Source organism: Patagioenas fasciata, chromosome 14 (genome assembly GCF_037038585.1).
Source record: "Patagioenas fasciata isolate bPatFas1 chromosome 14, bPatFas1.hap1, whole genome shotgun sequence".
NCBI classification, from domain to species: Eukaryota; Metazoa; Chordata; class Aves; order Columbiformes; family Columbidae; genus Patagioenas; species Patagioenas fasciata.
This window is the reverse complement of record NC_092533.1, coordinates 2579932-2606119: the sequence shown is the minus strand read 5'-3', so window position 1 is coordinate 2606119 and position 26188 is coordinate 2579932. Positions and strand designations below refer to the sequence as shown.

General features: G+C 50.3%; 1 protein-coding gene across 1 annotated transcript; it reads left to right on the top strand.

The window, feature by feature from the left end:
• The first annotated feature begins 6448 nt into the window (after positions 1 to 6448).
• DUSP1 (dual specificity phosphatase 1) lies at positions 6449 to 9094 on the top strand. Its single transcript, XM_065849446.2, has 4 exons — positions 6449 to 6903; positions 7026 to 7174; positions 7312 to 7531; positions 8049 to 9094. Exons 1-4 carry the CDS (start codon positions 6534 to 6536, stop codon positions 8417 to 8419), a joined length of 1110 nt encoding a protein of 369 aa, XP_065705518.1. The 5' UTR covers positions 6449 to 6533; the 3' UTR covers positions 8420 to 9094.
• Positions 9095 to 26188: the final 17094 nt, after the last annotated feature.

Here is a 26188-nt window from a genome sequence, read left to right as displayed (position 1 = left end):
CTTCTGAAAACAGCACAGTGGGCCAAAGTTTGGCTTTTTCCACAGCCTAAAGGTTTTCATATTGAAAACAGTCAAGTGTTATTCTCTCCTATGACTAATCCTGTGTTTTCACTAACCACTGTTACACACAAACATCACCTCACTCTATCACATGAGAGAATCGTGTCATATTGCAAATATTTTAACAAACGGCATCGCAGAAAATGAATAAGCAGTTCTGTATTTACCGAGATGGGGTTATTTTTTAACAGTTACAAATGAAATACAATGATATCTGTAAGCACCTTGGAAGCTCATACTAAGAAAGCACAGAAAAAGTTAGATAAATAACAGCGTGGTTCAGATGGAGTGTGTGCAATGTAATATTCACTGGAATTTCTTTGTGCTTTGCTTCCCTTACAATTCTAGTTGTTATATCCTCTTATGAAGTGTCACTCTTGGGTCTTCACACCGAGTTACTCCATAGTCCAAGAATGCGGGAATCATGGCTTTTGATAACAGAAACCTCACTGTATTTTGTACAGTTTGAAGTTGCTTTGGCTGTGACTCCTCCCGTCCTGTCCCCTCAGCAAACAGCCCCTCTCAGCACCATTAGATGGTGAGACAAGTTTAGATGCGGCGGACGATAGGAACGGTGCAGATGAGCAGCGTGGGTGCTCTGGGTGGCCCTGACTCCCGGGTCCTCGATTCCTGCGCTTCAGGGGGAGGCAGAAGTACCTTTCTGTCACCTCTGCAGCTTTCAGCCCTCACAATCCTAAATTATTCCAAGTTGCCTATATCCGCCTGAATTTATCCTTGAGCTGGGAGCAGTTGGCGTGTGCAGGGACTCTGAGTGTGAAGCTCTTTCCCAGACAGGGTCTTTACACCGGGGAAACCCCACGGTAGCTGGTTGCACTGGCTTTACAGACCCTTGCACCCACGAGCTGGTGGGAAGAGATGTAGCTACGGCTTATGGAGAACAGGTTTGTGCTCCCTCCAGGACAGGCAGCAAGATGCTGCATCCCTTCCAGCTCCGCTCCATCCTAATGGCCACAAGCCAGAGTGATCCCAGGCTCAAAATCAGCCCCTCTGCCCTTCTATTTGTTACTGTGTGGAACGTACTTTTATGAAGCATTCATCTCTCTGTAAAGATAAGAAGAACAGAAGAATGACCCACAAACAGCAGCGCCTCAGCAGCTCTTATCTCGATCTTTATGAGAGCTGATGGTTCTGGGAATGTGAAGCTCATACATAGTCACTGCGCCCACAAAACACTGACATCACAGGACTAGCAATGAACCCGGCTCTCGTGTTTCTGGCGAGGAGAGCACGCCTCTCCCTGCTTCTTGGCGAGAGGTACGTCATTTGTTTTCTATTCAAATTCACCCTCCTCCCACGGAAGCCTTGCCTTACCATGCTAGCCATTAGAAGATTTTATGGAGAAAACACACGTTCAAGTAGTAGGAAGAATAATTTCCCATAAGTATATTTTATGATGTGTCTAATACCTTTCATCTTGAAATATGAGATCTTTACAAATACGGTGATTTTACTGAATAAATACCCTTATGCCTAGTGCATGGCATGATTCATAGCAGATTAATAGAGGCAATTAAATGTAAGATTAAATTGCTTAAACCATTTGCCCTACTAAGCCGATCCCGGTGCTGTGAACTGTATCAGTGCCACTAATTCCCAGAGATTTTCCTTTGGAGTCAGGTATTTAATGATTTTGAATATCAAATCCAAGGTATCCCAGACTGGCTGTCTAATGCCTGTAATCATGTTAAAACACAGCACTAAGCAACTTGCCCGAGGCAGCTCGGTGAGTCACTAGAGGAGAAAGCAGAACTCCTGACTTGCAGTAGCTGCTCAAGCAGACACCGAGCCGCTTGCAAAATTACGATGGGGGACCGTCCGCTCTGCAGACTTCTCAAATGGCTCGGGTTTCAGGCCATGAGATGCCCTATGTCGGAGTCCAAGGAGGGACCATGAGACTGAGATCACAACCCAGAGCTGCTTTTCATGCTGGCAGGACTGACCCTTCCGCCTCCTCCTTCATCACCTCCAGCATGAAGATCCTAAGGCTGTCTGAGCTCAACCAAACTCTGGCAAGAGGATTAAATCTCAGAATTTCAATGTAATGTAAAAAGTAATGTTTTCATTGTAGTATGACTCATTAATAATTCTATTTTGTTCATATTTTGTTTATTGTCAGCTTTCGTTGCCAAATCCTTTTCTTTGTCTCCTTCCTTCCTTCCCTCCTTCCTTCCTTCCCTCCTTCCTTCCTTCCTTCCTTCCCTCCTTCCTTCCTTCCCTCCTTCCTTCCTCCCTCCCTCCTTCCTTCCTCCCTCCCTCCTTCCTTCCCTCCTTCCTTCCTTCCTTCCTTCCTTCCTTCCTTCCTTCCTTCCTTCCTTCCTTCCCTCCCTCCCTCCTTCCTTCCCTCCCTCCTTCCTTCCTTCCTTCCTTCCTTCCTTCCTTCCTTCCTTCCTTCCTTCCTTCCTTCCTTCCTCCCTCCTGCCTTCCTCCCTCCCTCCTTCCTTCCCTCCTTCCTTCCTTCCCTCCCTCCTTCCTTCCCTCCTTCCTTCCCTCCCTCCTTCCTTCCCTCCTTCCCTCCTTCCTTCCCTCCCTCCCTCCTTCCTTCCCTCCTTCCTTCCCTCCCTCCTTCCTTCCCTCCTTCCCTCCTTCCTTCCCTCCTTCCTTCCCTCCCTCCTTCCTTCCTTCCTTCCTTCCTTCCTTCCTTCCTTCCTTCCCTCCCTCCCTCCCTCCCTTTTTCTCTCTCTCCTCACTTTCTTTCTCTCTCCCCCTCCCTTTCCTTTCTTTTTCCTTCTGTTTCTTGTGAATCTGTGTCTCTGTAAAATCTGTCCAAATATTTACGAAAGGAAATGTTGGGTTGTGAAACTGAATTCGGAGAAAATGTTACACATGCTGAAGAAATGCATCCAACATTTCCAAGTGTTCCCACATGCATTTTTCTTCTCTGTCTCAAGTGTTGAGGCTTGATCCTTCATATCTTTATTCAGACAAAACTCGCACTGAGGGCAGTGAGACCCAGGCTTAGGTCAGGTCCAATGGTGCTGTAATTCTGGCTTTGCTGGAACAGCTCAGGACTGATTTTGGCCATGAGTGATTAGTTAAAAGCCTGAATAACCAGTATTACTTGGTAACTGGTTTGTGCAATGGGCCAGTTCCAGACCAAGGGTTATCTGCACTTGGCACCAAGTTGCTAACAAATTGGCATCAGTGTCAGTCACTGCAGATGCTGCCCGCAGCCTCTGTTCCCCTCCCAGATAAACATCAGCCGGGTTGCACTGGGAGACCCGCAGGCTGTGGTGAAGCCCGTCAGGTCTCTGGTCCCACTGAGACAAAGACAACGTGCTCAGGTGTGACGTGATGAAGTCGCCATCAAGCCGTCTTCCCCAGAAGTCCCTAATGCCACGAGTGAGGGCTCGCACTCATGTGCCTCTTGCGTCGTTATGGACTTGTACATATTTTGGCAGAGCAGCATGGGACCTGTTAAAGCCCAGGGGTTAAAGCGAAGCTGAATGTGCTCAGCGGGTCCCATCTTCTCAAATAAAGCATCACCTCCCACCCCCACACTTCGTGCTCTTGTTTCTATTATTACCCTTACAATGACATTGTGGTCTGAGTGCAAACATGGATTGTTTTGGAGGAAGGGGTTAATTTTACATTTCCTGGCTTTTGTTAAGGCAGGAAATCTAACCCTTAAGAAAGTAATTCAGTTCAGAGCGAGCTCCTAAAAGCCACTTCAGCCCTGTTTTGTATTTTCCTTTCTTCCATTCTTATGGCAGGTTTATTTAAGAAAAGAAAACAAAACCAGAGTAAAGCAAGGAAATAGCTAGTCCTGGATCATAAGTTATTGAGTACACACTGCCATATGTGATGAATTTTTTTCTTCCTGATTTGCACTGGGTGTAAACAAGACCAGATTCAAAAGTCTCATTATTACATAAGTCCATCAAAGAGCAATTACAGTTGTTGCGGAGGTAGATTCTCTTTGCGCAAGGGCCTCAGCTGAATGTCTTCCCTGCACTGTCTCAGAGCAGCCGAGGTATTTGGCCTGCAGTGTCTAGCCCATATTTAACATTTTTCTGATGCTGGTTAACACTGGGACTGGAAAGGTGGTTGTCACAGAGAGCACATTTGTGCCAGGGAAGGACGTTCCAGCTCCCGGCCCCACACGCTTCCCCGCTCCTGTGTTCCTGCCAGGTCATGCCTTAAATTGTTCCTGCATCACACCCCAAAGGAGCAACACGCAGTGGTTCCTGGGTATAAACCCACAGAAAGGTTGATGTCCGAGTCCGCATCAAAAGGAGGACATTTTCTCCAGGAAAAGGTGATGAATAAAGTCCTGTCTTGTGGCCATCTGTTATACCAGTTTCTGCTGCAAAACATCAGCAAGGCATCGATCATTGACGAGTCCTGCTGTTCATCTCCTTAGAAAAATCTGGGTAGGTCAGTGTTGGACAGACCGCATGCGAGGTCGTCGCAGCTTGGCCATGGCTGGGTGTCACAGCAATGTCACATCTGGCGAGGAGTTGGTGAGGAGCACATCAGAGGAGGACAAGCAGGTCCATTGCTGCTTGTGGTGTGGCCCATGTCCCCTGGACATCTGTCACCCACCCAACCGCTGTGCCCCGCGATTCACACCCAGCGATCCGCTGTGGACAGCTGCGGGGTCCCAGTAACAGAGCAGGTGGCAGCGTGGTCGACTGAAATCACTTCCCAGCACTGAACTGTATGAGTGTTTCTCTCGCAATCTGTTCCCAACCCACTGCTAAAAGAACAACAACAAATAAATGGAGCGAAAAGTGCGATCCTGTGTTTATTTTTAAGGAACGTGTTATAAAAACAGATTCGCTTAGAGGCCGCAGTTCTGGCAAAAACCCCACTGCTCGGCGGAGCAGAGACGATCCTGCGAGAAGCGTTTGCCTGCCCGTGCCCTTCTTTGTGTCTCCTCCTCCTGGACACCCAGGAGAGCCTGGAAAGCCCTGGAGCTCTCAGCCAGATACAGAGCCCAGCTGGGTTTAGAAGAAGATCTGAGCTGGCTAAACACTGGGGGACATCGGTGGGAGAGGAGCTGGGAAATCTGAGGACTGATGGTTGGCAGCCTGCAAGGCTGGTGGGGAACAAGGGTGGGAGACGAGCCCTGGGGCAGAGGATGGATGGAGAGATGTCCTCCGAATGGAACAGCTGAAGGGACAATGGAAAACTGCTGAAAGGGGTGACAAAGGAGCAGTACAGCTGTGGGGGGAAGGAGAGTTGGGCGGGGGGAAAAGAGCTGAAGAAGGAGGAGGTGCTGGGGGGCAGCGGTGGCTGGGGACACTGAGTGGCCAGCGAGGCCGGGGAAGCATCGCGGGGACACAGGGGAAGTGGAAATGGTGCTGACTGGAAGCTGTGACTAAGAGACACCCGAGTGGCTTGGTGCAAGCTGCTCACCCACGGGGAAAAGAAGACTTTTGGGAAGTGCTGATGCGCTACCAAGGGGGGAAAAAACAGAGCTCCCGCTACTCCACTGCTGGTTACTGGGCAGCCACAACTCCTGGGGGTGTTCGCTGGGTGGAAAATGAACTTTGCATGGGCCACAGGTCTGCTACATTTTTTTCCTTATGCATAAAACATGATGGGAACAGCTCTCAAATATGAGTTTACATAATAAATGTATATACAAATATATGTATACACATATATATTTATGTGTAGATATGTCTGTACGTGCATATATGTCTATGCATGAATACAAATATATGTATGCTTGTCTCTATACATATGTTTTAGGAGAATATGCATTCCCGCACCTGTGACTCTGCATCCTCCTGCACTGCTGCTCCAGTGGCTTCGTGCCTGCAGCAATGCTCTGATTTCTGTGGGAAAGGGGGGAGCAGCCAGTGCTGGGGGCGATGGACAAAGGGAGCCGTGGGGCAGGCGACATTAGTATGTTTATGCATGTACATACATGCATATATGTGTGCATACATGTACGCATATGTGTGTGTGTATATGTGTATCTGTGGGAAACTGTGTGTATGTCGGCACCTCTATGCGTTTATGTGTATGTATGTGTGTTTGCAGGTAAGTGTTTGTGTGTGCCTGTGTCTATTTTTATATAGATTTTTATGTATATCTATATACGTTTACGTGTGTGTGTATAGTACCCACGTGTATGGGTGTACATGTATACGTGTATGTATATACGTGTGTGTATATGTATATCTGAGGGATGTATATACACCGCCCTGCTCTCCCATCCCCCTGTCTCTGCACGGGCGCGCGCTCCGGCTGCACATGACGTCACCCCGCCGGGGCTGGCCGCGCCCGCGCTGGCGCGAGGCCAGGTGACGTCTTCCCGGGCGCCCACGTGACGGGGCCCCATTGAGAAAAAAACGCCGGCGCTGCGCTATATAAAGCGGGAGCGGGCGTGCGGGGCCGGGCTGGGTCGTGCTGCGCTGCGTTGCGTTGGGACAGCGGCACTTCGGACACTGACCGCGCTGTCCTCATCACCTTCCTCCCTCCTTCCCTCGGCCGGAGCCGCCATGGTGAACCTGCGGGTGTGCGCGCTGGACTGCGAGGCGCTACGAGCGCTGCTGCAGGAGCGCCCCGCGCAGTGCCTTGTCCTCGACTGCCGCTCCTTCTTCTCCTTCAACGCCGCGCACATCCGCGGCTCCTGCAACGTCCGCCTCAGCACCATTGTCCGCCGCCGCGCCAAGGGTGCTCTGGCCCTAGAGCACGTCGTCCCCAACGAGGAGCTCCGCGCCCGCCTGCGCCAGGGGCTGATCCACACCGTGGTGCTGCTGGACGAGCGCAGCGCCGACCTGGAGCTGCCCAAGCGCGACAGCACGCTGCTGCTGGCCCTCGGCACCCTCTGCAGGGAGGCCCGCAGCGCCCGTATCTGCTTCCTCAAGGGTGAGTGGCCCGGGGATCGTCTCGGAGCGGAGGGGTGAGGGGTGCAGCCGGTCCGGTACCGGCTCCGCTCTCCCGCCGGCCGCGCAGCGCTCACCCGCCGCCTTCTCTTTTTCCCCTCGCAGGAGGTTACGAAGCTTTCTCGTCCGCCTGCTCCGAGCTCTGCACCAAGCCCGCCGCCCCCGCCGGGCTCAGCCTGCCCCTGAGCGCCAGCAGCGCGCCCGGCAGTGCCGAGTCGGGGTGCAGCTCCTGCGGGACCCCCCTCTATGACCAGGTGAGCGGGGCCGAGACCTGGGAGCGGGAGGAGGCCGCGTTAATGCGGAGTCCGCCGCTTTCGTGCGACGAAAGGAGGGGAGGCTGTTGGAAAACTGCTCGGCGAAGTTAACCGGTTGTTTGTCCTTCCTGTTTTAGGGTGGGCCAGTGGAAATCCTGCCGTTCCTCTACTTGGGCAGCGCTTACCATGCCTCCCGAAAAGATATGCTGGATGCTTTGGGGATCACAGCGTTAATCAACGTCTCTGCAAACTGCCCCAACCACTTTGAAGGGCACTATCAGTATAAAAGTATCCCAGTGGAGGACAACCACAAGGCAGATATCAGCTCCTGGTTCAACGAGGCGATTGATTTCATAGGTAAATGAGTTCTCTTTATAGTCTGTTCTTTGTGGCGGGTAATGTACCCTGGGAAGTGATTTTTTTGGGCATGGTTTTCTGCAGTAAAGCCTGTATTTGAGATTGGGGAATTTCAGTCTGTAGGGGAGATATACTGGGGGAACGTTTCTGTAATTGTTTTTATTGCACTCAAAGGAGTAATCTTAGCTTCATAAAGCTGTTTGAAATCTTCAATCAAGAGGCATTGGTCTTGCAGAAAAGAGCTAGTGAACTTAAGCAGATCAGTATTAAAGTAATCTTTCAAGACTGCTAAAGTGACCTGAAGGAGCTATTAGTATAATTGGAATTGGAGCCCAGAATGAAAATAGCTGAACTACTAGTTCCCTCTGGACAAAGACTTTCTTTGTCTCAGAAGCACTGGGTGCACCTATTGGCTAAGGAAGGAATGGATTAAAGAAATGTAAACCAGCAGCCTGTGCTTTCCCACCTCTGGAAGCAGTGGGACTTGTTTGCCAACTGTGTATTTTAATTCTTTCAGACTCTGTTAAAAATGATGGAGGAAGGGTATTTGTGCACTGCCAGGCTGGCATCTCCCGGTCAGCAACCATCTGCCTCGCTTATCTCATGAGGACCAACAGAGTCAAACTGGATGAAGCCTTTGAGTTTGTGAAGCAGAGAAGAAGCATCATCTCCCCAAACTTCAGCTTCATGGGGCAGCTGCTGCAGTTCGAGTCCCAGGTCCTTGCCCCGAACTGCTCAGCAGAAGCCGGTAGCCCTGCTATGTCGGTGTTGGACAGAGGAGCATCGACCACCACGGTCTTTAACTTTCCAGTCTCCATCCCTGTTCATACGTCATCCAGTGCTTTAAGCTATCTTCAGAGCCCCATCACCACATCCCCGAGCTGCTAAAAAGCAGGTGAAAATATGGTCGGAACTCTGACTTTCTGTCTCAGAAGTGCAATAACTACAGGGACAGTGTCATCAGTCCTTGGTGTTCTGTGGGGAACCATCCACGCATCCCAGAGCGGTCTCATAAATGGAGAGGAGCTCACCTGGTGCCAGACAGCTGGGCGTTACGGACTCTCCTGATGATTTTTCTGAAGCCAATATCTGGATGGCTACATGGAGATCAAAGGACGCTGTCTCTTCCTGAGCTGTTCCTCCTTGTCTTCTGTCTGTCCTAAGCCTGCTCCATGTTTAGTAGCATGCTCACCAGTATTCCTATTCCTGGACACTCTGAGCGACACTGATGCTGTCCCCTTTTATATGACAGTCCTATTTATTTATTTTTACATTAGCGCGTTGTTTTTCGCCTTCACAAACCTAAAGTTTCATGTCTAAAGAAACCAAATACCTCAGTATTTTTTGGTACTGTAATCCTGTGTGTATATACATGTCAGCTTTTCTTGTTTCCCAAGCACTGACGTGAAAGCACCAGGCGAGTGCTTTTTTGAGTTGCCAAGGGTTGTACATTTGATTTATTTATGATGTGAAATAATATATTTCTTCTTATGAAGACATAGTTTTGTTACGTGATTATAACTTTTTTATACAAACAGAATAAATTATGATATTTCTTATTGAGCTGGATGATGCGTTCTTTAAAACCTTGTGTTTTACAGTCCCGGAACTTGTAGAAGCTCCCAGGTGAAGAGCTGTAAAATCTGAATTTTCAACTCTGTTGATGTCAGATCTTGACTGAATTAGATAGAATGAGTTTAAACAACATAATTGACTAGAAACTACTGCTGCTTCTTAACCTAAGCTTTTCTTTGTCCCTGTATAATGACATGCAGTGGCACACGGCCAGGGCTGGCTTCTCAACCTTAAGGTGGGTTTGGCAGCAGCGATGGCCACAGAGCTCTAACAGTTTGAACCAGCTGAGGCAGTGAATCTGAAATAGTCCTTGTCTTAGGGAGGAGAAAGAGGTTTCCTTATTGCATGTTTACTTTTAATGCTTCAAAGGTTAAGGCTGAAAGTTAACTTGTTGGTAACAGATCTCCAATGCTTGTGAGTTTGTGCCACGGTGTTATCTTCTCTCCCATCTCCTTGATTCCCTTTTGCAACTCAAACTGCCTCTGATCTGTGAAGTATTTGTCTTGCTGGGCTATCTCTGTAAACAAATCAGGGCATAACAGAGATCAGGTAACTGGCAAGTCACTTGTTTTCTTATCCAGACCCAACTAAGTTACCTCCTCCTGCAGATTCTCCCTGGAGTGGCTTTTACCTGGTATTTCAGCTGAAGTGTGTTAAAAGCCAGGTAGGGGAGTTCTACCAGGCCAGCACCCCTGGCAGCTCATGGGCAGCGAACGGTGTGGGGTTGATGCTGTGGTGGGACAGAGCTGCACATCTCCATGGGGTGTGAGGGACAGGGTGGGGATGGGGCAGCTGTGACATGTGGAAGAAATGCAGCTGGAAGCTTATTTTCCTAGGTAGGGTAGTTATGGTGGTAATGGAGCTGGATGCTGGGGGAGCACTAGGACATGTGTCCTACATTTGCTCCAGAAGTGAGCCACCAGTCTTTGTACCTCTGATATTCAAGGACTTGGGTCTTACTTTTGCCCCATCAAAAATGGTTTCCTTGGGCAGATACATCAGGTTATGACTTGTGTAAAACAAAGGCGTTTTAACAGTTATGATCCTAAGCTTCTGGTTTAGGGTTTGTTTTTTGTTTTAAAGCATAAAGCAGATGCACTCTTGTGTAGCTGGAAACAAGCAAAGCACCACAGATCCCTGCTGAAATCTTGCAAGATACTTAGAGTCGTAACGATGGTAAAATCCAGGACTCTTCTCCTGGGAGAAGGTGCCCTTGAAGGATGGGATGATGATGCGCTGCTGCATCGGAGATTCTTCCACGTGAGCTGCCCCTCCAACGCGTCTCTGTCGTCAGCGCTACGTGTTAACCATCGCCAAGCTTCAACCAGCCGACACCAAGGGATAAAGAATACAGAACAGCTAAAGGAGAGATCCCTGGGCAGTAAGAAATGGAGTTAGAAACCCTTATTTTGGTAAAGTGCATGTGAACCTCAAAGTGAATGTTCCTCCACAAAGTCTGTCCCATCCTGCAAAACCCCTTTGTCCATGAAAAGCCCCTTGGCAGGTTGTGCTGCTCCACGGGATTGCACCCACGGTTCCTTTCCCTGTAAAGCAGCAAGGGTGTTTCTAAATACATGAGCCTTTTTATACCTGCAGCGAACAGTGGAACAAACTTTCACCTTCAAAGCAAAGCAGAGCTCGTTCAGTGGAAAAATACAACCTTGGCAGCCCCGGACATGCAACTGATAAAAAAAAAATCCTGCCTGTTAATCACAATTCAAACAGAAATCCGCTCCCCGTCAGCTGGCAGAGCTTGTTTATGTGTTTCTTGGAACAATAAAACTCATTACCTGGCAGCCGATCAGCTTTTATAACCTAAGCAGGCACCTGACAGAGGGGCACAAAAGAGAGCTGCTTCAGCACAAAGCCCGTTGCGGAAAAGCCGGGCAGCGGCGGCAGGGCTGCGGTCCAGAGCGGCACCGAGGGGCACTTCCAGCCCTGTGCATGGTCCGTGTCCTTTTCCAAGCCTTTATCATGAGCCTTCTGCTGTCACCCATCATCAGAGTCTCATTGTGCCCAGATTCCTGCGAACTCCCTGTGGACCGGATTGCACCCAGGTCCAAACAAGGGGAGGATGAGGGGGCAAGAACAGCGAGAAGAGAGATCGGAGTGAGACCTGCAAATGTCACCTCAGTGCCACAGTTCTGGGGAGATGGGTGGGCTCAGCCGGGGGGTTCACTGGGAGGTGGGGGCAGAGGAGGCGGCTGGAGGGGCTGGGACGAGCAGCGGCAGAGCTGGAGGGTGCCTTGGCAACACGGCTGAGCTGAACTTTGCTCACCGTGGATGTGCAAGGGAGGCATTTTCCCTTCTCACCCCTCATTTATCCTGCCTGCTTCACTGTTTTGTTTGTTTGGGATATCAAGGCACGTGGTTTACCCTGGTTTACAGCTTCGGACTCCCATTCCTCCTGGCTCCCACGCAGGCTGGCTGCCCCCCTGCGCTAACCCTGCCCCTCATATCTGATCCAAGCCCCCCAGAAACGCAGCACGCAGTGGGTGTGCGTGGGGCTTTCAGCTTATATAAACCTGTAGTTCTACAGTTGCAGACATCCCCATGGAAACAAGGAGTTTCCCCTTGGTGAGAACGGCAGTAACATCACTTCCTGCTGCTGACAAACCAATTTGTCACAAAGTGATAAAAAGGCAGTTTTTTGTTTGCAGGAACTGGCTCCGGGCCTTTGTTCCTCTTGAGCCAGAGGCTGCTTGCCCGCCCCAAACGCAAACAAAGGCCATTGTGCGCTGCACAGAACAGGGATGGGAGATGCAGAGAAGTCCTTTGGGCTCTCAGAATGTCAGAGCCTGGACCACCGATACCCCAAAGGTTACAAAGCATATAAAGAACATGCAAGGTATGGCAATGCGTAACCCAACACAGCACATGGGGCTCCGTATAGCACCCACAGATGGGTCCCCATGGCGGAGGGACGTACACGGCCAACCCACGTGGGGACACAGCACATGAGCCGCGCGTAATATCCCCAGCAAGATGCAATCCCCAGGGGATACAGTATACCCAGTTATCACATGACAAACAGGCACAGAGCTCCAGATTAGACAAGTCTCGGGTAATCCCCCTGTCTCAAAGCTTTTGCCTTTCTTTTGTAATCAGCGGTTCGAAAGGTGCTGGGTGTGCTCAGGCGTAGGGACTATCCTGCATTAGTCACCTCAGTATCAGACTAGCAGGGCCACAAGGATGCGTGATCCCGTTACATTGAAAAAAGAACATTACATCCAGATCATACACAGGCAAATCTACTTTGCTTGGTTACCACCTGGGTTTTTTCCTGTGTCTGACTCCAGGGCAGCAGAAAGGGCACTGAGAGTCACTAGGAAATGGTATTGAAGTGCAGCCCCAGAGAGCCCACTCCCCAGCTCTGCAGATGCATTGCAGCATGATGGGAAAGCAGAGAGGGTGGTGGTGTGTGGCTGTCCAGTGTGGTTCGAAGTTACCATCCTCAAACCTCATCTACACCTGTTCCCTATCCTTTCCTTTGTCCAGTGATGATGTCCATGACAGACTCCTACATGCAGTGCATACAAAGAGATTCCACCCAGGGCTTTGGCTTCGCCAAACCCGCTCCCATCCAAAGCTGTAGGGAAGTTGGGAAAACAGCTGAAACCCAGGCTCAAAGCCACTCATGCTAAAAGAACAAATTAACCCTGAGGTTTGTGCTGTGTGTGGCCTTCCCACTACATGTTATTTACTGTGGTGCAGAGCCAGCAACCATGGCTGATAGGGGGTTGGTGCCCAGCCAGGTGGGTCCCGTTAGCACCCATCAAGGGCACAAAGGGGTAAGTGGGACTGAGGTATTAAAGGAGGGGAAGCAGCCATGAAGGGAGAGACTTGAGATGAAGCAGGGCCTGCTGATTTTGTTGGTGTTGCTGGGAGGATTTCAGCCTGTCCAGTTGGACCTGCTGGGGACCTGGCTTAGGTCTGTGTGTCCTGCTCTTGCTCAGGCTGTGGCCATATAATGCTGGGGGTGACATACAAGGGATGGACCTTGGTATCTGAGAGGAAACAGCTGAGTTGCTCTGTTGCTGGGGTGGGTAAGGGATTACCAGTTTTGAGCATTATTTCTCATTCTGGAAATGCAGTTGTACAAACCTGTGCCTGTCTCGAGAATAGTGCCAAGATCCTACGTGGACTTGACACTGTTAGTCTGGCACAGAGCAAGTTGGCTCTGTCATCATAAGACTAGTGGCCAAAACCAGGAGAAAAGGCAGGCTTGTTCTTTGTCCTTACATGGTGTGGGACAGCCTGTTCTCCAGGTGTGGGTTTGTGTTTGTTGTTGGTTTGTGGCGTTTTTTAACCTTCCCCCGGGAGTTTCCATTTCCAGGGTTTTCCAGCTGCTGCGTGTGGCTGCACACCCGTCCCGCAGTGCCAGGCTGGGTGAGCCCTTAGTGCCGAGTTCTCCAGCATCCACAGCACAACTGCAGGGCCGAGCTCCCGGGGAGGCTGTTGGGCTGGGGGTTTCCCGAGCGGTGCTCTCAAGCTCTTGCGTTTGCATTTGCGTTTCCTGGTAGACGCAGAAATGACTCGGTTTGGGTTTCCCCTCCTGGGTGCCGCTGGCGGGCAGGGGAGCAGGGGCGATGAGACACCTGGCACAGCCCGTGGGCAGCCCCCAGCACCCGTGTGCTGGGGTCTACGGGGTGGAGATGTTGAGGGAAGGGAACGAGAAGATGCTCGTGAGCATCCTTGGTGTATGGGAAGAGGGATGAAGCCCAGCCAATGACACTGGACGTTAGTAACCCCGTTACATCTCACCTAGGTCCTGCTTGGCGTTCAGGCTGGGTGAGTCAGGGCTGTGGGAACAGTAATTTCGTCAGTCAATTCATTCCAAAATCCGTGTTGTATAAACTGTGTAGGGGCTATCGCGAGTGCCACAGAAAACGCTTCATTTCTCATAAAAACTTTTTGTATGACACCAATCCCTCTCACTTTGATGCCTTTTGGTTCCAAAACTATGGGCCACATTTAAAAATAAACTCCTGGGGGACTCTAATATGTCATAGTTGGTAACCAATTGGCTACAAATTAGCAGGTTCTCACTACACAGTATGTATTTTTAATTATAGCCTTTGTCTCATAGCCCAATGTAGGTCCCACCTGTACTAAAACAATAAACTACAGTGTGATTTTTTTAGATTTCTAATTTCTGATAGTTTTATTTTATTTTCAAGGGGGTGGTGGTGGTGTGGGTTGTTTTGTTTTGTTGTTCCCCAGAAATTGGGGTGGATATGTCTAAAAATGGCTTTTTCAGGTCTTGTGCATACTGGGAAGATGTTGTTTCTTTTCGGTGTCTTCCCTAAATTCTTGTTGAGATATCCTCTATGGTAGATTTGTTCCCACATCAGTATCTTGTTCTTATTTTGAATCTTGTTAAAGTTTTGTTAATTGGCAACTGGGTCATAGTGCTGTGTGGTTTTGATGGCAGGTTTTTCTAATTTATGGAGGATATAAACTGCAGATGTTCATTAACTAAAATAGTCTGTCCTGATACTCTGTGATACTTGCAGATCAACTGATGACTTACTTCCTTTATTGTCTTCTGCAATGAGCTCTTGATGATTACAGATATATATTTCAGGGACTTTTGCATGATGATTATTTTTATAATCACATCTATGATATTGTTTTCAATCCTGTATGCATGTACTGTCCTCCTTGCATATAAAACACGCAACAGAAAGTTGCGAGCTTTCTGCTCTTCAGTGGTTTAAAGTGCCCAGTGCTTGTTCCCATTAGCCAGGCAATGGGGATACAGTTGATATAAACAAGCGGTATAAACTACGTAACCATGTCTGGCGGGTTTTTCTTTTTTAATCACGTAAGTGCTGGGTTTAAATGTTAGATTACAGGATGTTTTCTTGCTCTTTGTTGTTAAAACAAAGAGTCAGCAGTCCTACACGTGTGTCGGCTGTGATAGCACCGGTTGTGAACTCGGGCTGTGTTTGGGCAGACGTGGTGTTTCCCCTGGGTTGCTGGGCTTTGCTGCTGGGGCTGGTGGTCCGGGTGCCCATCTGGCTCTTCTGGAGCCTGGGGGAATCCTACAGCCATGGCTGTGTAATGGCCACTTCTCCCACTCCCAGCTGGATCACATCAGGGGAGGAGATGACCTTTGGGAGCATCTTTGGGTCTTGTTGGCTGGCTGAGAATGAGGAGTCCAACTGCTGGGGCTCTTCAAGATGCGCTAATGGAAACTGCAGTGTCTGCTGAGATTAGTGCAGGTGGAGTGGGATGGTCAAATACTGAAACCTTGCTGGTGGCTGGAGCGGCTGTTGTGTCACCAGGACGCTTTGAGCTCAAGGATTTCTGGCTGTGCAAGGAGCCAGCTGAACAGCAGATTGCACAGTACCGAACAATAGCTCCCACCCTTTCCGACTGACTGGGAGGAACAGAAAGGCACAAAGCCATTTGCAGGGAGAAAAAGCTCCTTTCAGTCTTTGTTTTTTGCTCTTTCCAGCGGACATCTCAGCACCGAGCAGCCCCCGCATTTCAGCACCTTCCCTTGCTGCTCTTTGTTCTTTAAACGCCTGTCCACGGGCGCCAATGAAGACGACGGTCGTTTATAACTCCCTTTTGCTCCTCTGTTTACAGCTTCCCTTCCAGACACCGGGGACAGCTGACGTCAGGGTGCTACATTTGGGCTCGTCGCACTTTTATCTGGTGTTAATGCCTTCCATGAGCAGGAGGAATGCAGACCACAAGGCGAGCTGGGGGAGAGGGGGCCCAGGGCGGGTAGGGGGCAGGCAGGGCTGAGCCAGGGCACAGCGGGATGCTGCCCACCCTGCTCTCCCTGCCAGGCACCAATTGGTTTGCTGGAGAGCACCATGGTCATTTATGGCCTTTTGCAGGGAGGACCTGCCCACTGGCACCCTGTCCGTCTGTCCAGGCAGCTGGCAGAGCCATACGTGGCACCACGAGCTACGCGCCGAGCTATTTTTAAGACGCCTGGGCCGCGTCCCAAGTATAGCGTGCTCTATTTCTGGTGCAAAATGATCTTCCTGGGTGGGGGATGCAGAGATTTTTTTCATATGAAACACACGGGTTTGGGTTCGGGGGCAGTGAGAGAAAGAAACAGCTGGGCACGACTGGAAGAGAGGCACAAAAAACAAGGCAGAGAGAGCTGGTGACCACAAAGGTCTCACCCAGAGGGAGAGCTCTGTGCTGCTGCTGTCGAAAGATCATTGCCAATGGTTTGCTCATGGATCAGGAATTAAAAAGGCCTGGGTTTGGTTTACAGCTGGGGTTTATTGAGGACACTGTTTGAGATTCCAAAACATTTACCAAGGCTGAAAGGGATGAACAGGGATGCTAAATGCAGAGCTGTCAATTTGCCGGTTGCTTTCACCAATTTTGGACCCGCCTCTCACTCCAGATCGACCAGATCCAGAGTGCAGCAGAACACCATTTGTTCACCGTGGCTTAAAGTAATCCCTCAAAAGAATCAACCAAAAGGAGCTGTTTGTTTACTACATGCCTTGTAGTGATACCAAGAGGCCCTAAATAGCACTGCAGGCTCCATTACAGCAGGGATGTCACATTCAAAGGGTAGCAAAAGGAAAGCTCTGCTCCTGGTGCTGGAGCAGAAGGACGAGGCAATCACCTCTGCCCGGCTGCTCGCTGTAGGAACCCATTGCACAGGTGCAAAGTGATGTGCGGGGCCATGGACCAACTCCCCTTGGCTGTGGGTTTTGCCCACGCAATCTTTGCACCTGCACTTGAAATTGGTTTGAAGTGATTCATGCTCTTGCGTACAGGTGGGCTGGTGGTGACATAAAAGCTTCTGAGAAGACAGAAAAGCGTGTGAAAGATTTCTCTGAAGCTGAAAAAATTGCCATTCTTAAGTTTTCAGCTACCTTCTAAGGACCTAGTCCTCAATGGCAAGTAGCACAAAATAATGCCAGGACTGTGATCATAACTATGGTTCCAATCAAAGTCCTGTTCTGTGTCACCTCCGCTCACCTGTGCACCAGGAAGAGCTTTTGCTCAGTCGTAAATTCAAAGTGGAAGGGCTTGATATTCCCAAAGCCCAGCACGAGAGTGACAACTTGTCTGTTGAGATTTATTTGGGGGGGGGAATATTTAGGGATTTTTTGAAGCTGGATAAAAATTTTCCTCTTATTTCCAATCAGGGCTGATTGAATACTATCTCTGTATAAAAAAGCTGGCTCCCAGGGATGTGACACAAAACGCTTCCACCTACTACCAAAACAGAAAAAAGGAGTGAGTAATAACATTTGGAATGAGAGCTGGGTCTGTTTGTAGGTAGAGACAATGAGATCCAGCAGACCGGGCTTGAGATGACGTTTCACATCAACTTTTTCTGGTTACTAAGGGTAGCAGATGTAAAGATACAAACTGACTTCTACGGCCAGAACAGACTGTTTTGATTATGCAGTTGAAGTCCTGCATATTATAAGTCAAGCTTCTGGTTGGAACAAAACCCTGTTCTTTAGAAGGGCACTGTCCTGATGAATTACTTCAAATGATGAGATGTAATATTTGTAGGAGAATTTTTGGGTGGTGTTTTAGTGGGAAGAGGAGATAGTGGTGTCAGAAATAATTGATTCTCAGAATGGTTCTGTGCTACTTTCACCAAGGCAGCTCCTGTTTTTCCACCTCAGTTTACTTTTGTCTAGGAAGACGACTATGATGTTATGCCCTGACGTTACCAGATTTAATGGTGCTGTTCACCAGTGCTGCTCAGCCAGCCAACAAGACCCAAAGATGCTCCCAAAGGTCATCTCCTCCCCTGATGTGATCCAGCTGGGAGTGGGAGAAGTGGCCATTACACAGCCATGGCTGTAGGATTCCCCCAGGCTGCAGAAAAGCCAGGTGGGCACCCGGACCATCAACTCACTGGTGAGGGCACACAACCATCAGGTTATTTTTCTGGCGGAGTATGTTGAGCATTTTTAGGGTGCAATGGTCATGAGATCTCACCATTGTCTCGACATCAACTTGGGTTTTGCCGTATTTTTGTGCTTAGAGGAGTTGTTTCTCCCCAGGGGAGCTGGGGTGATGGGCTTGCAGGCAGGGTACAGGTGGCTGTGCTAAAGGTACGTGGCTCCTGAGCTTGGCTTGCAAGTGGCCTTGGCAAGAGCAGGACCAGCTGGGTCAATCAGGTGGATCTGGAGCAGAAAAACCCTGCATGAAGGCAACTGGTGTGATGAGTGGAGTCAGGGATGGTGGTTTTTAGGGTGAGGGAGAAGGAAATGAATTTGCCTTGCAGGGGGAAGAACCAGGAGCTGGGCAGAGGTGGGGAGATGTAAAAGCAGGATGCAGGTTGTGAAGCAAGATGGTGGAAAGAGGGATGCTGGAGGTCATCAAACCATTCTGTGAGCAAGAAGGTAGAGCTGGTGCGGGAGAGACCCAATCTACAACGAGGAAAATAGTATCTGGGTGCCAGAGACACTCCATGATGTGAAGAAGGAAATGGATACTGAGAGTGAGTTAACCTAGAGATGCAGCTGAGTGACTTATGTTGGTGATTTAAGGATCCAATTGACTGTTTGCACTGGAAAGCCTGAAATTTGTCACAGTGCTTGCCCAAGCCACTCGCCTGCAGTTGCAGCCCTGGCTGCCTTGTTGCTCCATTTCCCCCTTCTACTGCACAAGCCAATTTCCCTTCTGAAAGCCGGTTTAACCCTAGAGAAGAGGACTGATTCTCCCTTGTTTTACCCTTCCCACCATGACATAAGTGGGTATAAGATATCACCACGTCAGAAGCGGAGCCAGTTGCTCCAGGCTGCTCCCCTTGCAGCCTGGCTTCCTAATCCTGGGTCTGGCCAGAGATCTCAATTTCTTTACCCTCCTACTCCCCTTCAATCCAGTAATGGATCTTTGAAAGGCAGCTAAAGGAATGAGAAATGGCTTTGCAAGAAGGAGCGTGGTGGCTGGCTGAGCAGCCACTCGTCATGGCCAAAGGCTCTGGGCCATGCTTGCAGACGCACGGTGCTGTTTGCCCCGTTGCCTGGTGGCCGCTAGGATATGTTTATCCTCTTCCTGAGCTGCGTGAACTGCTGTTTCCTCATTCTGCAAAGTTCAGATGAGGTGTTGGAGCTCACTGGCTATAAAAAGTGATGGCCCTGCCGGTGTCTCAACCGCTCTGTGGGAGCGGCTGGTGCGACTGGGGGTGCAGAGCCTGTGTGGGGTGCAAGGGGTGCGTGGGTGCTGCAGGGTCAGCTCTCCAGCTGAGCAGCGAGCTCCTCCTGGGCAGTGTCAGTGTCACCGCCCGCACAGGGACGTGCTACTGACACACTCCTCACTGAGTTGTCCCTGCACGTGGGTGACGTGTGCGCATGGGGCGTGCAGTGGCAGCTGAACTGTGTGCACTTGGGTGATGGCAGGGAACAGCCTCCTCCCGCTGAGGATGTGGAGGACATGGCCATTCTGGACCAGCAGCCACCCAGCCCCCCTCCAAGGATGTAGAGGGTGGGAGAGGAACCAGCTGCTGTGCTGGATTTCTCCTTTCACATGGAGGTGGAGCAGCTGCTCACCAACAGCTGCGCCCATCCTTGGAGATCTTGGCTGTGCTGGGAACCCCCTACGTGACCCTCAGGGGTCTCATGTGAGAAAGGACTTTGGGAGACCACTGGCCTTTCCTGTGCCACCAGGAGAAGTGTGGGTCCCCCTGGCTCTGCTTTAGCTCATCATCAGCCATAGGAAGTGGCTGGATATATAGGTCCTTGCGCTTCCCTTCTCCCTGAGTGAGGGGCTGTTTGTGGGGAGCTGAGCACACAAGATTTGTGCTGGGGGAGGCTGGGGAGCAGAGGGGCTGTGTGAACCTTCCTGCCTGGCTCCTGCGGCGCGCGGTGACGTTGGTGCCGCAGGAAGGAACGGCGAGTTCCTGAGGGGACATTCCTCCCATAGCTGTGTGGGGCCGCCGCAGCCCCCCCGGCGCACGAGCCGTCTCCAGCAGCTATTATTGAAGCCCATTTCCATGGCACCTTTCCAGAGCCCATATTTCTTCTCACACGCCAGGGTGGAAGCAAACCCCTCCTCCTCACCCCAAAGCCTCCATCCAGAGACTTCTCGCAGCTGCTGTACTTTTCCAGCGTGTGCGGAGCATCGCGGTGCTGCTGGGCGGTAAGGAGCCCGCAGCTCTCCTGAGCCCTCCTAGAAAGCAGGCGGGAGGGATGTGCAGGCTGGAGCTTGAACTCAGATTCCCCACAAGTAAAATAACCCATGTCCATGTGCCTTTCACCTCTCTTTCTGCTCCTTATTACGGTCTAACTAGTGTCCAAAGATTCCTTTCAGAGTACAAGTTACTTAAAAGGTCTGTTCCTTGCTGCATTTTGCTCACTTTTCTTCTTGCAAACATTTTTGCAGTATTTATTTTATTGCGTTGCAAGAATGCAAGTGGCTTTTTAGCCAGCAGTACTTCAGCAATCATAGGAAAGTTACAGAGATGGGAGGGGGTGCTTGTCCCTGCCCCATCTGCCTTCTGGGGCCGGGCTGGGTCCTGCCAGCTCAGCGCAGCGCCGGCACCGATCGGGTTGATCTCTGTATATGGATATTTCTACCTTAGATAGCTGCAGCATGGAGCTGTGTTTTTTCTCCCCCCACAACAGACACCAGGTCCCTCTGAAATGTAGTGTGGAGCCTGAAACTGAAAGTTCGGAGAGAATTAGTCACTCCTGTACCCTAGTAACGTTGGCAAAAACCAGGCTCAAACACTGCGCAGGCGAGGGTTTTGCAATCCCAGCAGCAGCCCTGAGCTTCTCCCGACGCAGAGGGAGGTGATGGGGGGCACTGAGCTAAAATGCTCCCAGCCCCTTCCTCCTGCCCTCTGCACCCCAAAATGGGCTGAGCCCTGGAGGTGGGAGTGGGGCGATGGGGGTCTGCTGGGGATGGCACAGCACCCTCCTTTGCATCAGATCTGACTGGTATGGGGCTTGTAGTGTGCGTCTGCCTTGTGAAACAGCCGATGCAGCCTGAATGCTTTGGGTGACATCCCTGTGGGGTGTTAGACCCGGGGACCCACCTTGGGAACAGCGTTCCTCTGGGAAAGCCTTCCACCCATGGTGCTGCCAGCACCTTCATCCCACCCTCAGCTTGGATGGTCTGAAATCTGCCGTCCTCAGGAGGGCTGTGAGCCAAGCTCTGGTTATTTTGGGCCAGTCGTTGGCCACAGCCTTCCCTGAAAAGTTTGCTGTTGTTTGCAGTGTGGAGCTGCTGCTGTGCTTCTCCTCTCTGTGGGGGTGCTGGGGGGCGAGGAGGGGGCTGCAGGGTGGGGGTGGCAGCCACGCTCTCCCCACAGCGCTGTGGGGCTGGTTTAACTCGTTCCAGATTTGCAGGGTTCACGTCAGCGCCTGAAATGAGAACCGTGCCGTGCTTAACCACCGCAAAACATAGCAACGGCACAGCAGCGCTGGCACCCGCGCAAAGAGAAAAGCAATAATAATAAAAGAGCAACGGGAAACAAAACCAAACTGGTTTTTCAAGCTTCTCTGGGCTTTGCAGTGTAGAAAAAGGCAAAGCTTCCAGGAAATGGATGTGGGCCCATGGAAGGGCTATTGTGGATGCTCTGAAAACTCCCACCCCTTTCAAGAGGGACGATTCTAGGCAGTACTGCTCTGGTCCTGGCAGTCAGGGAACCTCCCTGGCCCCACCGTGTTCTCTGCCTCCTGCTCAGCACTGACCTCCCATTCACTGCCATCTGGGCATGGCCTGGAGCCTCTGGCCACTGCGTTGTTGCATGTACAAGACATCTGCTGTCCCCCTCAAGCCATCAGAGGGTCAGGGGGAGTGCCAAGGGGGTCCTGCCCCAGGAGAAGGTCCTGCTTGGACCTGGGATCCAGAAGGTTCCTGAATCCTGGGATCCACTTCAGAGAAAGGCAGCAGAGTCAAAGGGAGCTCCAAGGAAGTGTGAACCCACATCTGTATCGCATCTGCTGCCTGTCTCCATAGCGTTCCCAACCAGTCTCTGCGTCTGATCATCCTGAACAGAGGGACCACACAAGAGGGGCTCCAAACCCACATCTAAGAGAGAAAGACAAGTCCTTGTGCAAGTAGATGACCTCCCTGCCAACCCCCAACCCTGCAGCCTTCCTGGGTAGGACATTGCCTTGCACCTCACACTGGTCTCTGCCACCCCAGAGATACCAGTGCTCCTTCCAGTGCATGGTGCAGACTTGGCACAGGGAAGCTGCTTGTCCTCTGTACAATGCCCTTCTGGGAGGAACCTGAGCAACGTTTTGGATAGTGGAGAAAACTGGGAAATGAGAGATTCAGTGCAGATGGGCACGTCAGGAAAGGCAGCCCTCAGGTGGATTGTGTCCTCTGCTCAGATCAGTGTCCTGCCTCTGACATGAGTGGAAGCAACACGGCCAACATGGCCAGCTCTAGTGGTGCTGAGCAGGGAGGTAGATGGAGTCCGGATGGACCAGCTGGTGCCCTGCAGCAGGAGCTGAGGCTAATGCTATCACAGCTTCAAATGCTACTAGTAGTACAAAAAAAACCCAGACAGTCCTTTAAAAATCTGCTTGCACAATTTGACTCTCTTGACCCTTCTGGCCATATATTCTCAGGCTTGCTAAGTGCTGCGGGACACAGTGTGTCCTTTCCTTGCTGCTCAGTTGACTGGTCATTTATAGCCTCCACCTCTGACTGCTGGGTCTCATATTTTGAAACGGTGCAAAGGAGCAGGACGGATCAGCTTTCTTCTCTTCTTCCTCCCACATACCTGGGTCATGCTGCCTCCAGCATTTCCCCTTCCCACACTAAACGAGCTCTCCTGGCCGAGTAAGCACAGCCCAGAGTGCTAATTTAGTTTGCTACTTGATCTTCTTTCTGGACTTTACTGGTATTTCTTGGGTAAAGCGAGGCCCCTCCTGCATGTGCTCTCAGCCCTAGGAGAGGTTTGTTCCAGCTGTGCTGTTGCTGTGTCACTTGTGTCACTGAACAGCTCTGCTGTGGCTGCTCCCGGGACACTGGGAAGTGTTCGCTTGGACACCTCAAAGCTTTCACACTGGAAAACCAGAAGCAAATCCAGACTGCACAAAGAACCAGGGAGGAAAAGAGCAGCTTGTGGCTCCCTGACCTGCATCTCCTGAGATGTGATGGGACATTAACAGGCCACCTGGAGCTTGTTAATGAGGCAAAAGAGACACAGGTGCCTCTCCAACCAAAATGTTGCAATACAGGGAGGAAACCTCTGCTCTGCCCATGTGAACAGGAACAGATCTGCACCCCAGAAAGGCACTGCTGAGCGACCAGTGGATGTACCTGGTTTCTCAGTAAACACTTTGCCAGTCCCTTAGACATTGCGTCAGCACAGTGACCACCACAGAGATATGACGGGTTTCAGTGATCTCAAGCTCTTATTCAGACAGTAGTCACATCAACTGTAAACCTGACATGCTTTATCAAGGAGATGAGTCTCCATCGTCTTTACCCAGCAGAAAGAGGTGACTGAGTCATGAAATAACTTGTTAAAAAACATCTAGAAAGTCAATGAGGAAGACAAATGGGGCTCAGGTCTCCTAAGTACTCCTGCCAGGTTCCAGCCACCGACTGCCAGTACTTTTATCAGCTTCCACACATTTTTTAAGTATTCCTCAGCACATTTTCCACCATTTCTTTTCATTCGAAAGGGCAGGCCATTATGTCCTATGACCCATGGGAGTGACAGAGTGATTCATGCAAAGCCAAAGCAGAAGTTGCTGGCAGATGCCTTACACATCTGGACTTCCAGCCCCATGTCAGACTGTTGCTGACACTTCTCAGCGTTGCTCTGAAACCTGCAACACTACCCCACTATTACATGGCATTAAGAGACGGATCAGCAGTAGTAAACAACGTATCTTCAAGGTGTGATGAGAAAACGTCATAACCTGATTTTCAGCCTGTGAGAACTCTAATAAATGTGATTTGACTTGTCGTCTTTCATCTCCCGCTTTAGGCTGTTGTACGGTACTGCTGTCACTGACAAACCACTGCTCAGCCCAGAGAGGTGGGTGTAAGACACAATCCCACCTCCAGAGAGATTCATCTTGTCCAGCTCTGCTGCCACATTAGCCAAGAGGTGCAGTTGTGGGTTTTAATATATATATATATATATATATATATATTTAAGTTTGCTTCTCATATGACAGCATCTAAAATAGCTACTGCAAAATGAATAAGTAAATAACTGCCAGGAGTTTAAATAAGGCTACTTTGCTCATCATGTTCTCTAGAGGTATCTTCTTTCCTACATAGAAATCTTTTTCCAGGATGCATTTAAGGAGCTGGGACGCTCGTCTGTGATTCCTCGGTATCATGAGGCCAGAACCGTGTTTACCCGAGTGGGCTGTGGGCAGCTGGAGCTGCCAAGGAGAGGTTTGCTGTGGGTGAGGGGACGAGGCAGATGGGTCCCGGGAGCAGCTCCTGCTATGGGCAGGCTGCACTGAGCACACGTGTGCTCGTCTGTGCCCACTGAACATAAAAGCATTTATTTCACAGCGTAAATACACCAGGCCAGAAATGGGCATGCCCAGCCTTGAAATACCTCTAGGGTGAAAACTGCCATAGAAATATCACCCCGTCATGCTCAGCCCAATAAAAGTTGGAGCTGTGAATGGGAGGTATCGGGTACTGCTCTACAAGTAATAACCGTGTCTGTAATTAACAGCGTGTTCCTCTCCATCACTGCGTGTCCTTCTGACATCTGCTGGGCTTGGAGGCCGGAGCTGGGATGGTTCCCTGCGGCTGGCGGGCAGTGGTTTGGCTGGTCCCTGGTGGACAAAGCCCTGGGACCAGGGGTGGGGAACTGCCAGTGACTTCATTTCATGTGGTCTGCAGCTGCATTGTTGGGTTTGGGGGTTTTTTTTTGGTTTTCCATGCTCTTAACAGATGACATTTTGCTGTGTGGTGATGTGTGACTGGTCAGAGGGATCTGAAAAGGCTGTTGTGGCCTCAGCAAGGACTCTCCTGCCCACTCCTGTCCTAGGGCAGATTGTTTGCAGGAGGCAGCAGTGGAAGGTGAAGGGATGTCTGTGTGATATCGCCTCCTCTTTTGCAGGGTCTGCGGTTACTCCAGCCAGCTACTCCATATTGAAACCTTTCCCAGAGTTTTTGGCATCTTGCAAAACACTGTAACAACGTAATAGTGTTCAGCTTTGTTTGGCGGGGACCTTGGACTAGCTTCACTGGAAGAACATCATTCTTTTCCAGCTGTTGCTGGCTGTCCTGACATAACTTTTGTGCATCCAGGGTGCCAATGTCACGTCCAGAGGTGAGCCCTGAAGCACTCGCAGAGCTCTGTGTGTTCAACGAGCCCAAGTGACACAACCAGACGGAGGGAAGGACTCTGCCGCCCACCCCGAGCATCGTCTGTGCGAACCTACCCCTGCAAATCCCTCTCTCAGTTTAGATTCGAAAGCTTTTCCTACTGCTGTCGCTGGTCGGGTGGTTTGTAGGGAAAAGCTCCCCTCTAGTGGGCGATCCCCGCAGTGCCAGGCACCCAGGACCGGGACAAAATACAAGCAGAGGCATTTACAGCGTATCTACACAGAACCGGCACAGGAGAGTCCATAACTAATTATAGTGTCTGAGATAAGAACAATGATGATGATGTAATTGAGCTATGTGGTTCTTGTAACGGTACTTTCAGAGCATATTTAATCTTCCCTTTATGTTCTTAACAGTAAATTCTGCCAAGGGGGAGAATTCATTATTTTTGTTATCTGCTTTTTACAGCAGGAGGAAATGCTGGGAAAACAAGGGGAAAGGACCTCGCCTGGTGAAGTCAGGATTCAAATACTGGAGGGAGCATCACTTGAATCACATGTGATGATCTGTCACATCACTCAGCTGTTCTTCACAGAAGGAACAAAGGTTTGTCATTTTGCAAGCGGCCTTTAACAGAGTCATATGCTGAAAAATGTAAAGTGACTAAATGCAAAGTCTTTGCTCTTCGGTAACAGCTTCAATGGAAGGCGGGGAGGCACTCAGAAGTGTCCAAGCTTTCAGCAACAGCATTCTCTAATGCTGCAGGATCCAAAACCAGTTGAGTATTTGGAAATGTGGGGGTTTGTACCAGGGCTGCCACTGAGTGACCTCAATGAAAACGTTCTTTATGTTACCTGCGGATGA

Bases quoted from the DNA above. Each gene is read 5' to 3' on its own strand.
- DUSP1 (XM_065849446.2), top strand. From the start codon at position 6,534: ATGGTGAACCTGCGGGTGTGCGCGCTGGACTGCGAGGCGCTACGAGCG. The intron at 7,175-7,311 runs GTGAGCGGGGCC...TTCCTGTTTTAG, and splicing joins GGACCCCCCTCTATGACCAG to GGTGGGCCAGTGGAAATCCT. The intron at 7,532-8,048 runs GTAAATGAGTTC...TAATTCTTTCAG, and splicing joins CGAGGCGATTGATTTCATAG to ACTCTGTTAAAAATGATGGA.